Source organism: Dendrobium catenatum, unplaced genomic scaffold, assembly GCF_001605985.2.
Source record: "Dendrobium catenatum unplaced genomic scaffold, ASM160598v2 fragScaff_scaffold_726, whole genome shotgun sequence".
NCBI lineage: Eukaryota > Viridiplantae > Streptophyta > Magnoliopsida > Asparagales > Orchidaceae > Dendrobium > Dendrobium catenatum.
Window position 1 is genome coordinate 414,537 of NW_021319188.1, and position 17,885 is coordinate 432,421.

At 35.4% G+C, this 17,885-nt stretch overlaps 2 protein-coding genes across 2 annotated transcripts; one reads left to right on the forward strand and one right to left on the reverse strand.

Annotated features, from left to right (window-relative positions):
- Positions 1–5,459: 5,459 nt before the first annotated feature.
- LOC110098046 lies at positions 5,460–11,825 on the forward strand. The gene is made up of 7 exons (XM_020824752.2): positions 5,460–5,808; positions 5,891–5,998; positions 8,536–8,657; positions 8,925–9,025; positions 9,394–9,453; positions 10,936–10,994; positions 11,593–11,825. The coding sequence occupies exons 1-7, from the start codon at positions 5,553–5,555 to the stop codon at positions 11,616–11,618; spliced, it is 732 nt and encodes a 243-aa protein (XP_020680411.1). The 5' UTR covers positions 5,460–5,552; the 3' UTR covers positions 11,619–11,825.
- Positions 11,826–14,558: 2,733 nt separating this feature from the next.
- Positions 14,559–16,726, reverse strand: LOC110098051 (putative S-adenosyl-L-methionine-dependent methyltransferase SAV_474/SAV474). Its single transcript, XM_020824758.2, has 2 exons — positions 16,242–16,726; positions 14,559–15,788 (listed from the first exon to the last, which is right to left on the reverse strand). The coding sequence occupies exons 1-2, from the start codon at positions 16,591–16,593 to the stop codon at positions 15,166–15,168; spliced, it is 975 nt and encodes a 324-aa protein (XP_020680417.1). The 5' UTR covers positions 16,594–16,726; the 3' UTR covers positions 14,559–15,165.
- Between the last annotated feature and the right edge of the window lie 1,159 nt (positions 16,727–17,885).

Consider the following 17,885-nt stretch of genomic DNA (forward strand, 5'->3'; position numbering starts at 1 on the left):
GACACCGGAGTTCTACCGCACCGCCGTCGCACCACCAAGGGACGTCGGGGTTCTGTCACACCACCGTCAAAGTTCTGCCGCACCACCAAGGGACATCGGAGCTCTAATACAACATCGCCAGTTTCTATCAAACCACCACCAGACCATCCAAGGAGTCAAAGTGTCACCCGAAGCCGGAGTTCCCCTTTGACGCTGAATTGCCACTGGCAGACCACCACTTGACACCGGAGTGTGGTCGGACCACCAATTGAGGCCCAAACTTCTCCCGAACTACCCCCTGACGCCCAGAGTTTTGTTGGAGTACCGTCCTCCTACACGGTCCTTCCGACCTTCCTCGCAAGACAACGGTCTTTCTGACCCCGATCTCCTACCGACTATAGTCTATATTATGTATATTTGTGCATTCAAGCCAAGACCTTCTCCCAAGGAAGAGCCTCATTTGTAATCAACCGTAAATACTAGTGGATTCATTCAAATTGGTTAAGGCCCCGTGATTTTTTCCCTTTTTCAGGGGTTTTCACATAAAAACTCTAGTGTCTCTTATGAACGCTACACCCTCTCTTTTCTGCTTGTGTTCTGGATCTTCATACAAAGCTATGACGTTACATTTTATATTTCTCTACCGCCGCGAATATTCTAGGACGCAACAGTGTCAAAATTTTCATGTACTATTGCTTTTTTTCATGAACTTAATTATATTATTTATATTTTATAATTATTCTTAATATTAGATTCAAGTTTCACGCCTATCAAAACATGTAAAATTTATAAAGAGCTTTATTTTTTTTTTTGCAATGAATTTTTTTTTTATAAATGCTTTTTGCTCTTTGGAGAAAGGTATACCATATATATTCCATGTAGATTTTGGTGAGGTATGCAACTACACACATGCTGATTGAATTCTTAACATTATATATTTTCATGCTACACTTTTTTGTACTTTCTTTATGCTTATTTCTTATTGGTTATGAGCAAACAATATGATTGTTTGGTTTATTAATATCTTAATATAATTTTTTGTATAATGATATCTTTGTTGGATTCAAATTTGTTCGTCAAAGACATTGACCTTACTCCAACGTCGTATTGCTCTCATAGTCAAAACTCAAAATATAGAAAGTATGAAATCCCTAAAAATTACTAAATTACTTTAATAATATCCTAATCAACTAATGCATTATTATAAAATAAAAAGTCATTTAACACGAGGGATGCATAACAGAGAGCTTGGGGAGGAATTAGGGAAGAAAAGAGAGGAGAGAGAAAATCAAAATTTGATTTTGGACAAGTTCGGGCCATTTTCGCCCATCAATCCAGTTATGAAACTTATTCGTCTTCAGGTAAGACACATTATGTCCATCTCAGTTTTCAAAAATGCATAAGTCTTAGCAATTTTTTTAATTAAATTTTTATATTCGTTAGCAAAAAACTTGGATAATTTTGCATAGGTAAAACTTTCATCGCTTAACTTTTTGTATATTATAGAGACTACTACGATTATGCACATTTTGAATATTTGTTGGAAATTTTACTATGGGGGTTTTGAAATTTGTAGGAGTTTTATTTAATAGAAATTTATCTTGATGTTGAAAAATAGTAAGGATGCTCGTAAATGGGAAATATGTAAAGTGGCTCGTAAGGATGCTAAGAAAGCAATATGCGATGCAAAGACATTAGCTTTTAGTGATTTATATAATAGATTATATATTAAAGAGGGAGAAAGATATATGTATAAGTTAGCCAAACAAAGAGATAGGAGTAGTAAGGATTTAGTTCAAGTGAAGTGTATTAAAGATGAAGATCAAAAAATACTTTTCTTAGAAGATGATATTCAACAAAGATGGATGAGATATTTTGCTAAACTTTTTAATGAAGATTGTGAAAATAAGATTGACTATAGTGACCTTAGCATCCTAGATGAAAATAAAGATTTATGTTTTTATCGGCGTATTAGTAAAATTGAAGTTAGATAGGCTTTAAAAAAAATGAAGGGTGGAAAAGCTGTTGGACCTGATGATATTCCAATAGAGGTGTGGAAATGCTTAGGAGATGAAGGAATTTCATGGCTTACAAAACTTTTTAATACTATTTTGAAGACTAAGAAGATGCTAGATGAGTGGAGAATGAGTGTGTTAATTCATATTTTTAAGAATAAAGGTGATGTACAAGATTGTGCGAATTATAGAGGTATTAAGTTAATGTGTCATACTTTAAAACTATGGGAGCGAGTTTTGGAGCATAGGTTGCGGCGTGATACTAATGTTTCTCAAAATCAATTTGGATTCATGCCGGGTAGGTCGACTATGGAAGCCATACATTTATTAAGAGGTTTGATGGAGAAATATAGAGAAAATAAGGAGGATCTACATATGATATTTATTGATTTAGAAAAAGCATATGATAAAGTTCCAAGAGAAGTGCTATGGAGAGTTCTTGAAAAGAAAGGAGTCAATAATGCTTATATTCAAATCATTAAAGATATGTATGCAGGAGCTATTACTTGTGTTCAAACACAAGGTGGATTGACCAAGTATTTCCCTATTTCGGTTGGGTTACATCAAGGATCAGCCTTAAGCCCATATCTTTTTACTTTAGTCATGGATGTTCTCACTAGACATTTGCAAGAGGATGTACCTTGGTGTATGCTTTTTGCTGATGATATTCTTCTTGTTGATAAGACTAGAGAGGGAGTTGAAAGTAAACTTGAATTATGGAGGTCAACCTTAGAGTCTAAAGGTTTTCACTTGAGTAGATCAAAAACGGAATATATGGAGTGTAATTTTAGTAGTAATAGACCTAGTGAGGGGATTGTGACTTTGGGCGATCAAGTCATTAATAAGAGTACACGTTTTAGATATCTTGGATCTATTGTTCAGAGTGATGGTGAAATAGATGGGGATATTATCAACAGAATTCAAGTTGGATGGTTGAAGTGGAGGAATGCATCGGACTTGTTATGTGATAGAAATGTACCCCTCAAACTTAAGGGAAAATTCTATAAGATGATAGTGAGGCCTGCAATGCTTTATGGTGCCGAATGTTGGCCATTAAAAGAGAAGCATAATACTAAGTTAAGTGTGACAGAGATGAGGATGCTCAGGTGGATGAGTGGCTTTACCCTTAGAGATAGGATACAAAATGAGCATATACGTGAAAAGGTTGGAGTAGCTCCAGTAGAAGATAACATTAAAGAGAGTCACCTTAGATGGTTTGGCCACATAAAACGACGGCCTTTCGATGACCCGGTTAGGAGAGTAGAGGTATTAGATTTTATATATATATATATATATGTAGCCATTAGAGGCTAGAATCTTGTGTTAGAGAATTATTGGGAGTTATAAGGAGTCAGAATCCTTTAAGATTTTATTTGAGACAAATATATGTGATAATTCTTGTGCTATAAACAAAAAAAATAAATAAAGTCATAAGGGGCCAAAATCCTTTGAGATGTTATTTGGGTCCGGGACATGTGATATGAACTATTATGTGATATGAATTTTGTGTTAGAGAATTATTGGGAGTTATAAGGAGTCAGAATCCTTTAAGATTTTATTTGAGACAAATATATGTGATAATTCTTGTGCTATAAACAAAAAAAATAAATAAAGTCATAAGGGGCCAAAATCCTTTGAGATGTTATTTGGGTCCGGGACATGTGATATGAACTATTATGTGATATGAATTTTAAATTATTTATTTTTTCATATTGTTATTTAAATCAGAGAATAACTGTTATGCATTTATTATATTTTCTAGTTTAATGATTCTCAGCTTAGTGATTTATTTAAATTGTATTTAATTGCTTTTAAATATTCAGTAAAATATTTGATAAAAAAATATTTAAAAATTTAGATTGATTTGTGTGGCTTGCTTAACTGTTATAACTCACTGTGGTTTTGCTTCTAATTTTCAGGATATGGGAAGGAGAAAGAGGTTATGAACTAGCAGCTCAGACTCAGATCTGAGGTCATAGATATTTTATTATTTTGATTTTTATATAGTTATGACTAGTTAAATTTTAAATTTGGTAGTCTTGCATATAGTCATGTAATGTAGTGTAGAATTTTATTTTGATGAAATAAATGAAACTTGGTGGATGAGTTTATTTTCAATATTTTGATATTTTAATAGCTCTGTTATCTGTAGTTATTTTAATGAATTGGGGCCGATATCTAAAGCAGATCCTAAGCTGCTCATTGTCTTATGTAGGGTGGGAGGCTGATGTGATGAAAGCAGCTTTCAGTACTCGTTATGGACACTATGATTTTTTGGTCATGCCATTTAGGGTGACTAATGCACCAATTGTCTTTATGGATCTGATGAATAGAGTATTCAAAAATTATCTGGATCAGTTTGTGATTATTTTCATAGATGAAATTTTGGTATATTCTACTTCCGAGGAAAATCATGCCAGACATCTAAGGAGTGTCTTAGAGACTTTGAGGCAGTCATATCCAGGTTTATTATGACTCATTCTGCTTTGAGAATGTTGAGGACGACATTTTTTTTTTTAAGGTTGGTAGATTGTGAAACCCCTAAATTTTCTTATAAGAAATTTTGACTTATAACATTCAATATTTATTTCTGCAATAATAGTAAGTCCAAATCATAACCCATCTTCGCCATAACATTTATAATGTTGTGTTATAGCTTCCCTAATTTTTTCATATTATGAAACCCCTAAATTTTCTTATAAAAATTTTGGGGTTTCACAGAGAGGATAGCATTATTGTGCTCATAAGCACAGCTCAACAGCGCTCTCACATAATTTTTCATGCATGTAATAAATTTCATATAGACATTACATGTCATTAATCTAATGGAGATGAGGACTATTTAATCTCACAACCAAAGTAATGATTAGTCTCAAATTTTTTATCCAAATAATTTATAACAACTCCATTTTATATGTAGCCCAAATTCCAATACCTCTCAAATTATAACATACATCTATATACATATATGATAATTCAAATGAGTTGATCTTAACATAAGTGATACATGAAAAATATCTTCAAACCACCTTTTTTTTTTCTTCAAACCACCTTTGATAATGATTGAGCCATATTATATCACTGCCAAATCATGTTCGACGATGTTTTAATCATGTTGGATATGATCAGCTAATCAACTTCAATGCTTGAGTAGACCATTTTTTATTCATGAATGGACCTTCAACCCTTTTTTTCAAAGATGATTTGGTTATGATCGATGAAGGTTGAAGAAGTTTTGATCTTGTGCAAAGATGATTTGAATATTGCTCAATTCTTGCTTGAAGATAATTCAAATAATATTCAATTATAGATTATTTAGATGAAAATAAATGTTATTGAAAGATGATTTAAAAATATATATTTTTTGAGTGGTAAATTGAAGTTGAACTCTCATTGCATGGGTTTTAGATTCTAAGAAGTAATGCTACTTTTTTTTTTTATATAGAAAAAGTGCAGTATCTAATTTACACTGTTTTGTGGGTTGTAAAGTAAAAATTCCCAACCTTGTCCGTTGGCTCGCGCGCTCCACCACTCACCCACAACACGGTCAAGACCTCCATGGGAGTACTGCTGGGATCCATCACTGTTCGAAGCGCCTGCACCCATCCGCCCACATCCACCCACCCTTCGCGGACGCGGCCGCGGCCGCCGCAGCAAAACCGTATCGCTAGTCGCCGACCACCGGAGCTACCCGATCCAAACCATAATTGCCTGGAAGGGTCTCGCCGAACCGCACTTCTTTTCCTCTCCCTTCCGGCCGTCGCAGCATTGCTCTCTATACCCGTCCGGGCAGCCGCTTTCTCAATTGGCATTAGTGAGTCTTTTTTGTCTCTGTTATGCTCTTACTTGCTTCGATTCAGGCAGTTGTGCTCATGGATTTTTGGAATTATTTGTAGCTGGACCGAAGGAATGGCTCCGAGATCAGAAGAAGAAGGCGGCAAGGTTCGTCCTGGCTCCCATCGACGCCTCTCGCGAGAGTCTCCGCAATGCATATCGGGTGTTTGGTACCTAGCGCTCTTTCTTTGCCTCTCTTGTGCGTCGTTAATTTTAGAGGCTGTTTACGTTGAAGGAATTTGAAGTATGCAAATGCTTTTCAATTAACAATTATGTACCTAATTGGCTGCTTGATTCCAATGTAAATAAGACTTGTTGCTTGCTAAATATGTAGTCGGGAGAGGGAGGGATGCAGGGTGGGACAATCTTTTTTAAGCGAGAACCAAGTGAAAGTTGACTGTGGCTACTATCCTAAATCACTAAGGATGCCTGTAATGGTTCTCCTCCTGGAGGCGGAGGCAAAACAACTTTAGGGCAATAGATGAGATGGCGCCAAGAGATTAGGTCGGAAAACTACGGAGGATAGGTGGGGAGGCTCTCTTCTAGGAGGTGAAGGTGACCGGACGCAATAATTCTCCCTCTTGGCAAATTATTGTGTCCGGTGTTTGGATTCGTCCGGACACCAATAAAAACACGCCACCTCACTCAAAAATACCGGGGCCCAGTGCATCTGGGTGAGGTGGCGTCTCTGGATTGGCTGTCCACATGTTAGGTGACCGGACGCAATAATTCGCCCTCTTCTAGGATGTGAAGGGGGTACGTCCTGAAGGTGTTAAAACAAAATTATTGAGGTGATTGAGGGTTGTAGTTAAGGCAATTTTTCTTTTGAGGAGGAGACAACATGAATTGAAGGTAAAACAAGTAAACCAATGAGCTCATTGAGGGCAGTCATGATAAATCTCCTTTTTGGAGATAGAGAGACAAGACTTAAAGCTGGTGGGGTGATGGTAATTGAGGGAAAGTAGGATGATTGTTCTTGTGTTAGTATATATGCCAACACCTAAAGGTGATGGCAGAGGTGGTTGAGGGCAATTAGGGTAGTCATCATTTGAAACGGAACGCGGTTCTCCTTCTAGAGGTGGAGAAAGTTCATATTCTGAATAGAAGAGGTGATAAAAAGGAACATAAGGTCACCGTTAAAGTTCCAAAATTCTCTTATGATCTAAGAGTTTAGAATGTTTGAAAAAAGCATTTATGGGATCTATTTATAAAATTTGAAAGAGATGTAACGATCCTTATTCAAAATATATAAGAATATTCCTTATTCTTATTAACAACGAGCATACTTGATCGGGATCTCTATTGATCCCTCTCTTCAATGAGAATTGATTTGATTAAACCTTTCCTTGAGTTAGCCTGATCGACCAACCTGAGTTAGGGGTTGGCATCAGTGGTCCTAAAACATTTATCATTGATGATGTCTCTGATCATTGAACCAAACTAATCATTTTGAATATATTGGCACCATAATTCCAACATAGTTGAAGAATTGAAATTCTGACCATCAGATTGATTAGAATACATTTGAGAATGTCTGTGGAACAAATTTAGTAGTCATTGTAGATTGTTGGTGATATCTAGCCTTTTTTTTGGTCAAAATGTTCATCCTCTATAGCTATAGTTAGCCATAAATGAATCTCAAAATGGAGGTATGTGGAAGTAGCAAGAACTACAGGCGGTAAAAACATCTTTGGAAGAACTGCAATATAATTTGCACTCGTTGTCACGGTTAGACACCACCATTATGTATCTAGTTGTAAGAGCATTTTTGTAGGCCGACCATTGGCTGCTGCTGCTCGAACTCCTCCTTCTATGGTGGAGGAAGAGGCTTGGACCAACTACTTCATGCATTTTTTTTGTGCGTGGATTTGGATGTTTTTGGATTTGTTGGAATTATTGCTATGAGGTGGTCATGTTGGCAGTAGTTTTCCATCTTTTTAGCTTATTTGATCTCATATATATATATATATATATATATATATAAGCAAAATTGGGTGCTAGTTTAGCTTATTTGAGTTGCTTTGAGATGTGCGCTTTACACCAAGTGTTGTGCTTTATAAGATATATAGAGATTTTTACAATCCTAACAAGATTATTATTTATTTATTATTATTATTTTTACAATCCTAACAAGATTTGTTTGTTGCTTGTGGATTTAAAACAATCTTCAGAAAATGATGAATTCATTTGTACTCATTTTATGATGAAATTGAATCATTGCATTTGAAGAGTTTTTTAGAGGGTTTTGTGAAGCATATAGCTTCAATGATGATATCTAACTAAACTCAACCAAATAATCGATTGAGCAAATTTTATTATTTTCAAAAATATGTTTTGTAACTTTAGGCAACCAATGAACCAAATGAGGTCTTATAGGAAATGGCATTTACTTATGAAATGCAAACAAATACATTTTTCCAGTTACAATTTCATGTCTCTTCCTAATGAAAAATGAGAAGAAAAAATTATTAGGCAATCGCATAACTTGTACGATCCCTCAAAAGAAAAAACAAAAAACCCAAAAAAAGAAAGAAAATATGTCATTCACTCGTATTCTTTTCAGCCAAGCAGGTGTGGGAAAAAAAGTTTCAATTCAATCTCTTCATCATTTTAATTATTATTAAATTTTCAGTTCATTTCTTGTAATTCCTTCAAACCACGCGTAGACTTACTGCCTTGAATTTCATGAATTTATTATGCATGGCAGATTTGAAATCACCGGTAGAGGATGCTGGGGAGCTCCGGAAGCTGCTGAATTCTGTCGCTAGGGATTGTGTCCCTCAGTATAGGAATTCTTTTGTAGCATTTCAAGCCAGTACGGGAGTGGAGGTTGGCTTTCTCTCGGGAAGACCGTCAGATAGATTGAACTATAACTTTAGCTGAAAACAGTGTTTTTTCCACATTACTGGTGTTAGAAACCTGTCAGCTTTCAAGATGACGACAAAAACAAGCCTTTATCCCACTAAGTGGGGTTGGCTACATGAATACTTTTTCTCCATTGTGCCCTATAAGAGTCAAATTCTCATTTAACTTTAAAAAAAAAAAAAAAAAGTTCAAGAAGGAAGGTTAAAATCTGAAAGTTTCATGGTCTTGTAGGTTTGTACCTTTACATTGATTGTAAAGAATGCTGCATCGCTACTTGATGATGGGGATCCGTTGAAGTTAGAGGCAGAGACTAGACTTGACAATCTCATAAGGTTCACAGAATGGTCATTTGATATCATATTTTTTTTCCTTTGCATTTCAAATTCTTATAGTGAATTTTTTAACGTTGGAACCGTTCCAAGCCAATTAGGAAAACCACAACTTTAGTAGTATGTTGGTCATCGTTGGAAGAATGTTGGTTGAAATATTGAAGATGTGGAGGTGAAGAGGTGAGAAAGGCGCATATATTATTACGTAAAGCTGACAATGGTTCTACAGGAATAACTAATGATTTCATCATGTTCAAACTCCTTATATCACGTACTTTTTGTTGGCACTTGATAGCCTTATATCATGTTCAAACTCCTTATATCAGAAAATGTATAGTTAAATTTATCTTCATAATGTTTTGTACATGCAGATCATTTTCATTTCTTGGTGGTACCATTGATGCAAGTGATCTCAGTGTCACTTCGGATAGGTATGGTTTTGTTTAAGAAAAGTTCTTTCACAAAATTAACATCATTACCCTTATCCCTAGGGATGTAACTGAGTTTATTCGGCACAAACTTGACTTGATAAATGTTTCATTAGCCAAATCTAATGAAAAAGTAAGCCGAGCCAACCTAAAATATCCTTGTTGGCTTGTGAAATAGCTCGTTTAAAAGAAATTTTAAATAATATGTTCTTAAAACTATTCTAATTTAAGGTTTTAATTACAAATTTACAAAAAAAAAGAACCAAAAATTATTATTCTTCTTTTTCTCTCTTATAATTATGTCCTTGAGTTTCTTCTTGTTTACATGATTACATCGTGGCAACCTCTAGGATTTATCCTCTTCTTCTTTTCTTGAACAAGAAGTTGAGACAAAACAAATTTGTTGAAGTCAACTCCAGCGCAATTAGTTGAGTCAACTCAAGCTCAAGAAGGGGCAATTTGAGCTCAAGTGGACTTGTTTTCATTACTACTTAAACCAACTATTTGGAATCAGATTTACAAGTCCTCATATTTTAGTCTTGTTGAATGCTACATAATATGCTAACTCTATATAAATTCGCTTGCACAACTTTTAGCTATATAACTTTTACTCTACTTTTTTTTCTTCTATATTCTTTTCACATTATCCAACATACATCTATAAACACAATTAGTCTATTTTATAGTACTTTATCTTCAACAAGTACTTAACTAAACTCTAATAATAATGTCCACAATGTGTTTCGATTAATTTGAATGATAGCTCAAAGTTACTAGTCTATAACAATTAATGTCAATTGATCATCTAAAAATAATGACTGATAATTATCTATCTCACATCTACTATTATTATACATTTGTTCCTAATTTTTTCTGTTAATCTTATACCTCATATCATTTAAAAATTCTCTCCATGTTAATTTTAATACATAAGTGATATCTTCTATCCAAATTATGTCACATGCAGATAGCAAGGATACTGCACTTTGAAAAACTGTTACATGCGCCTCCCTGGTCAATATAATATAAAATTATGTAGACTTAATATTGATACATGATGTAAGTCTACTCTAATTGAGATAATGTTTACTCATATGACAAAAGGTATAAATTCTTTCAATCCTATAAATTGATGTTGATCATTTGCTACATTGTTCCAATTAAATTATTGCTGGTCAAGAAGTTTAGAGTCCTTGTACGAAAAAAACATCTCAATTGGATTTAAAGTTGTTTTGAGTGAGGAATGTTAATGTAGCCATGTTATTGTTCATAATTCTTCAAGATTATAGGAAATATTTTTGCGTACCTGAAGCCCTTGGGTTGTTTATATGAAATGGATATTCCTTCATAGAAATTCTTAATTTGTATTTTGTGTTGTACAAGTGGACTTTGTTCTTCTTGAAGAGAGCGCGCTCCTTGGTATGGGAAATAGTGATTACCGACATTGGATGAATCCACTTACATTGAATTTCTTCCTGAATGCAGGGAAAAGCTGAAAATTGGCCTGATGCAATCAATCTCCGCTCTTGACAAATTTGAACAGGGTATTAAAGATTGTTTAGGCGTCTGAATGCTTAAATCTTTTTACTACATTCTCCAGTATCCTTTTTCTTCTTAGATTTTGCATCCAAGTATTGAAGCTTAGGATTTGATGTTTTCTTCATGTAAAACTACCACTTTAGAGATTGCTTTCCCTGATTGAGGGAAGTTGGTAAAGTCCAGTAATGTCTCAGCTCCTCTGCTTCTTTGTGCTGCATTTTTTAATGATAATCATACTTTTATTTTAGTTACGTGATCAAGTAGAACATTGATTATAGTGGCTTGGCTCAATAGAATCATGTATGTACATAATAATTAATAATAAATTATAAATAAAAAAAAAAGTATGTACATAAATTCATGAAAGGGTTCGATCCTGGGGTTCCATGCTAAGCCTTTCAATTCTGTTTATGTACTCAGTTGAAGGTCACTTGGTATTCTGAATGGTGAAGTTATTATTCTAATATGATGTATTTTAGTGAGTTAACAGGTCAAGGCTTTGTTCAGGGCAGTCTTTTTACTTCTTTCTAAAGCAATTTTTTTTTACTTTATACTTAAAAAAATTGTTTTAGAAAGTAACCAGAAAATTGTCCCAAATTGCAGGAAAAGCCATTCTATTGTTCCTTTGAGAAGTTTGTGCACCTCTAATGTGGTACATGGTTCAAAAATTTAATGGACATATTCTTGCTGGGCATAGAATTAGTCATTTTCCATAACAGTTGGGGCATCACTCATGTGGAAGCTTTGTGGAGGATGCCAGAACTAATGAGATCCCCGGAGTTTTGCTTCTGCACTATTTTCATTATTGTTTGATGTTACCGTTTTGTTTATCATGAGAGATTGATAGGAAACACTTGGATTTCCAAGTGTTTCACACCAAAACCAAGAGGATCCAAAGGAAAAACTGCTGTCCACAGCAGAAAAACAGCCAACTGCACAAAAACCTGAGAGAAAACGTAGGAAAAAAAAACACTGCAAACACTTTTATTTCGATGACGGACGAAAAGCACTTGCAAGATACAACTTTCCTTCAATTCGAGAGGAAGGAAAAACTCTCCAAAAGATCTCCGGCGAAGCCAAGAGCCCAAGACACCAAAACCTAGATCTCAAAACAATTCAAATTCCAGATGAGCAGCTAATCCCCCCAAAACTCCTAATTATACAAATTAATCATAAAGGACAGTAATGGACTTCCTAAAACAGCCTCTCATTCAAAAAATTTCCCTCCCCCGTGCGTTTTAGCCGCTGTTTGGGCCCCGCTCCGCGCGCGTTCCGCCTGCGCGTTCCGCCTGGTTCCGCCCGACCGTGGGCCGTCGGGTGTAGAACCGGACCGGTCCAGCTGGGACCGGTCCAGGCGTAACAGAGATACCCCTCAATCTCTAATAAATTTGAAGTCTTCTTTACCAAGATGATTGAATTTGACCACCTTCTTGCAACAACCTATAGTGATGAAATGACTAGATAACTGATCCATCATTAAGTTTGTATCAAATGTATATAGTGGCAAGAGAATCAAATTTGCCTCTTGCATCTCTCTATGTTTGTTTGACATATTCAGTTAACATCTATATGAGTCTTATTTGGCAAAACTACCAATAATGTCGGGTACATGATCGATGAATTTAAATTAAGGGATTTGGCAAATTTTCTTAAAAATGAAAGAAAATAATGTTCGAGTGTCAAATAAAATTCTATAAAAAGAATCTTACTGAGAAAGTCAATATTGCGACCACTACCGGAAAATTTTCACTTTAAAACGGAGGCTAAACCGCCGGTAAACGCCGACATGAAAACAAAGAACGGCGTAAATTCCGAAGGTCAATTGACCACTGGAATTAACGCCGGTTGAACTGCCAGTATTTCCAGCTGTCAAATGACCGCCGGAAGTTCCATCGGCATTCAATGAATTTCCTGTAGTGGACTGAAGGGATCCACGGTCTAATTGTTGGACATGTCTTTAGGCATGAGTTTGAGCTGCAAGTTTTTCATTTATTGCTCATCATTAAAAGAAGTTATTATTGTATCATCATACTTATTGATTCATTTGTTATAATACATTTCAAGAAGACCTTAAATTAAAAATAATGTATGGTTGAACCCACTCTAAAGATGTTAATTCATAATGTTTTAATTAAAAAATCATTTGGATCCCTTTTTAAAAATGGTTCATGCATGTGACATATAAATTTTAGTTGCATAATATCTATCTATACAATTCGAGACTTATTAGAGGAAGACTTCGTGGGAACTTATTAATATTTATTTTAAGTTTTATTCATCATTTACCTTTTTAAGGAATTATTTGAGATTTAATTGGAGATTTGATTAATGTATTAATTAGGGAATCTAATTATTGCATTAATTAAAAATTTGATTGAGATTTGATTAGGATTAGATTAGAAAGCTTTTTCCTAGTTTACTTTGGATTAAATATATAAATAGAGCCCCCGGGGCTGCTGTTGAATGTGAGAGAGGAAAAGAGAAAGCTTGAGAGCTATTGTAATTCCATATTATTCTCTAATATAGTGAAATCATCATCCTCTCTCCATGGGCGTAGGCATCTTCGCCAAATCACGTAAATTTCTTGTTTATTGTGTTTGTGTTGTGTGATTTAATTTTGCTATGATTATTTGCACAACAACTTCTTCAACTTTTCTATATGTTTTTCTACTTATTTTGCTATTATTTGAGAGTAAAAGTGTGTTTCGTCAGATTTTATTTCGACCAACCCTGAGAGCTTAGAATACTAATGCCGAAATAGAAGGAGAATTTTTTTTTAAAACTTCCACATACATAAACATGCCCAACACAATTTACCAAAATCATTCATTCATAACTAAATTCCAATCCTTTACAAGAGCCACCAGACATCAGTTTTGCTTGTTTAAAAATGACAATAGACACACCATAGTGTGTACAACTATATAATATAAATGCCTATTACTTGGCAATACACAGTCTCTTTTGCACCCATTTAATCCATAGGCTGCTTTTCTATAAATATTTATTAAATAGCAATGTGAGTTATATAAGCCTATAATGCTTAACGATATATATTCTTGTGGCAAACTAACATCCAAATCCTATTTCATCCTACTTTCTACAAAATATCGTCACTTTTCTATTTTGACCAAGTTTCAAGCGAAGTGATCCAAATGAGTTCTTTGTTCTCCTTTGTTGTTTTCCTTTCCTATGTAGGTCGATGGTTTATCCTTTAAAGTCATGCTTTATGTATTTGACCTTTTATATTTTTCTTCTTACTATGGCAATTCTTGTTTATTGCCCTTATATTGAGTGAAATTTTTAATTTATGTTCTCAACCCCTTTGAACATTCTACTTTCAAGCTGAAAAGCTCAGAGATTGAATGTTTATCCCTTTTCAACCCCTCGGGCTTAGATTTAAGTGTGCGTTTGAACTTTGAATGTTGATTTTTTATTCCAAAATGATAGTTTGTTGGCTACAAAACTTGAAACCAAATAATGGTATCACTTTTAGTCATAAGAGGTCGTCCTTTGTTCTACTAAATACAACTAAGCTTGTTTTGTTTGTATAATGTGGCAAGCTGACATAATAAGCAAGTAATCAACTTGATAATAACATTCAAACTTACATGACAGACAAGAAAACAAGAAAGTGGGCCTTGTTGTGGAACTGAACATGATATTAGGCAAGAAACTTATCGCGAAGGCTTACAAACCTGCCCTAAGAAACAGAAGACGAGAAATAGAAGAGCTGGTTCTACATTCCTTCATTGTTCTCTGGTATAATGCTATTGAACTCTCTCTGGTGTCATGCTGCAAGGACACAATCCAAACCTGCGCCACCATCCACTCTGCAATCTTTTATTATATCTGGCAATCTTTTATTACTGTTTTTTCATTGATTTGAAAAAAAAAAAAAATTGTGCTTAAAAGTTGCTGTAGAAAGCACTATCAAAACTGTCTCAAACGAATAACTGAAATATTGATTGCCTTGTAAACATTGGTTAGAAGAAATTCAAACGGTGGCTGAATCGTTAGCCACTTAAAGATATTGATATTTCTTCTTAAACCTTTTATTACCAATGTCAAACATATAGTTATCTATCTTGGTCTATATAGACTTGCTTGCTACTAGAATATTTGGAAACATTCCTACTAATTTCTATACGTATTGACTGCAAGGAGGTTTATTCCTTAGATACTCTGTTTAGGGGACCCTGAAGCTTCTACGAGATACAGCCGACGACAAGGTGTACCATCCTCTGGATTTGTCTTTGTTGATCTTGGCAAGCTTCTGAGCCTATTGAACAAATTCTGAGGGTCATGAAGCAAGCCAAAATTGGCATCAGGATCGCCGATCTGAGAAAGCTTGATATTGGGAAAGCCCAGAGCTTCCAGCAGTTGGTCTGGCCAATCGCTATAGAAGTGGTAAGTGGAAAGGGAGAGTGAGGCCGAGGATTCATTCATGAAGTCCGCAAGAAGAACCGTCTTTGTCAGCAAAGTTTTGGCTGCAATGGTCTGAAGCACTTCCATTGCATTGAGGTGAGGGAGGTAATATAGTATACCTTCCAACAACCACACTGTACTTTTCTCTGGAGCAAAACCAGACACCTGCAGCTTCTCAAGCCAATCTCCATCTCTAATATCAGCAGCCACACTGGTCACAGATTTTGCTACCATCGCCTTTCTCTGTTGCTCAGCAGATCCCATTGCTTCCTGCATAAGAGAGGCTTTTATCTGCAATAGCTCTGCAAAGTCCACTTCAAAGACATTGCTTTCTTTCAGGCAGCTCAGCCTGTAGGCTCTTGCATCCATACCTGCAGAGTAATTACCTGTCTTAAGCATTTGTGCAACTAATGCTTGCTTAGGTTCTATATTAAGCTTCGTTTGGGACAACTTTCGTATTGCTTTATAAAACAATTTTTTAGTATAAAAATTTCAAATTCAAGAAATTTTTGTACTAGAAAACTGTTTTAGAAAGTAAGAAGAAAACCGTCCCAAACGAAGCCTTAGACTGCAGGAGAAAAGGCTCTCTCACAAATAAGCTAGATTTAGGAAATTTTCATTAGTACTTCAATTTCCAAATACAGTAACTGAGATTATGTTCTTGTTCTATTTCCCTTTTAATTCTTTTTCTAGAAGGATCTCAGAAGATTCAACTTAGAGAACTATGAATTTCTCTCCTTTATAGTTTTTTTTTACTTAATTATCATTCTGTTTGATGCAGACTTGGTTTTGATGATTATTGGCAGAATGATGGATTTACAAACCTGCACCTAGAAGAACAACCTGTGCTTCCCCTTCTCCAAATGATTTGATAGCAGCTTCAAGCTTTGAATCAAACCACAGGGTCCTGACAGCGAGTATCACCCCTGAAACTTCACGCGCATTGTTAAGCTTATCCTTACTAATCTTTTCTCGGAGGCTTTTGAGGAAGCTCTCGCCGGCGAGGACGTCGGCCACCGGGTCATGGATCACATGGTTCCATAGAGCTCTCCCTGCGGCGGTCTGGCACGCTGTGCGCTGAAGCGCACTCCATTCACGATCTATTGTGTCATGAAGAGTTTGGATGGTCTGCGACTTCATCTTCTTCGGCAACACTGACTCTTCTTCTTCTGACATGTTAGTGAGCTCTGTTAGCTGGGGGCATTGCAAAAGCTTAAGTTAAGAAGTGGAGTTGGGAAGGGATAAGAAAAGAGAGCCACACACAAACTACAAAGCTGAGTATCAGTTCCCTTTATGTGTTTTTTTTGGTATTTTTTTTTCATTTAAGAGTAGAAATAGATTGAGGAAGGTGGTAATGAAGGAGATCCACCCATTTATTGGTCTATGATTGAGAAAATTATTAGGTTCAGATATCCACTTAAAATTTGTCACGTGTGCTGCACTTTAATTGTGCTTTTTTACTGCGCTTTCACTGTGTTTTACCTACACTTTACCAGTGCTTTTGACGCTTGACTTAAAATTCTGTGGACACGTACATTCCACATGTCAATATTTTATTGGACACTGAACGTATCTCTACGTCCGTTGTCCGGACCTAATAATTTTCCCTATGATAGGAGGTTGGGCTTGGGATACTCGTTAAAGGAGAGAAGAGATGTTCACAGATGGGGACAAGTTACATGGCTGTCGCTTTCCCAAGTTCTTTTGCAGATACAGAAGCTTTGATTGGGTTGTCAGTTTGTGAGGCTGGAGGGATGCTGGGAAACCTGATCTGTTTTGGATGGTCAGGAGGCCTCGCAGTGCAAAGATTTTGCTCATGCAACTGCTACAATCTGGTGCCATGCTTAGTGCAAGATTCAGCTGGTGGAAAAAGAAAATAATAAGAAGGTTGGCATATTGTGAAGTGGCCCTCAATTCACTTTTGTTAGATTCAACTCCTGAAAATTGAAAAATTATTCTGCGCTGAGCTCGGATGGTGTACGGATACGAACCAGAACACGCCACATTATTTTTTTGCTCAGTATCGTTGCTCGGTACCGCTATGTATCGGATGATGCGGCGCGTTTTGGTTGGTCTCCAGACGCCGTCCGGTGTCCGCACAGAATAATTTTTCCTGAAAATCAGGGATGAGACTTAGGTTTTCTTTGGGCAATTTTCTTATTATTTTTAAAAGCAACATTTTAGTATACAAATTTTTAGTTCAAAAAATTTTTATATTATTTTTTTTTAATAATAAAAAAATTGTCCCAAACAAAATCTTTTTTTAAATAGGGACTGATTTAATTTATTTGGGTAGAAATTACAATGTGGAGGTCTTATAATGCAACGTTTTTCAAGCTATTATTATAAATATTATATCATTTAAATAATTTTTATTAATTTAAATAATATTTACATCATTATCGTTGGCTCTACAATTGAATCTGATTAAACTTTTGAAATTTGTATATATATTTTTCACTGATTCG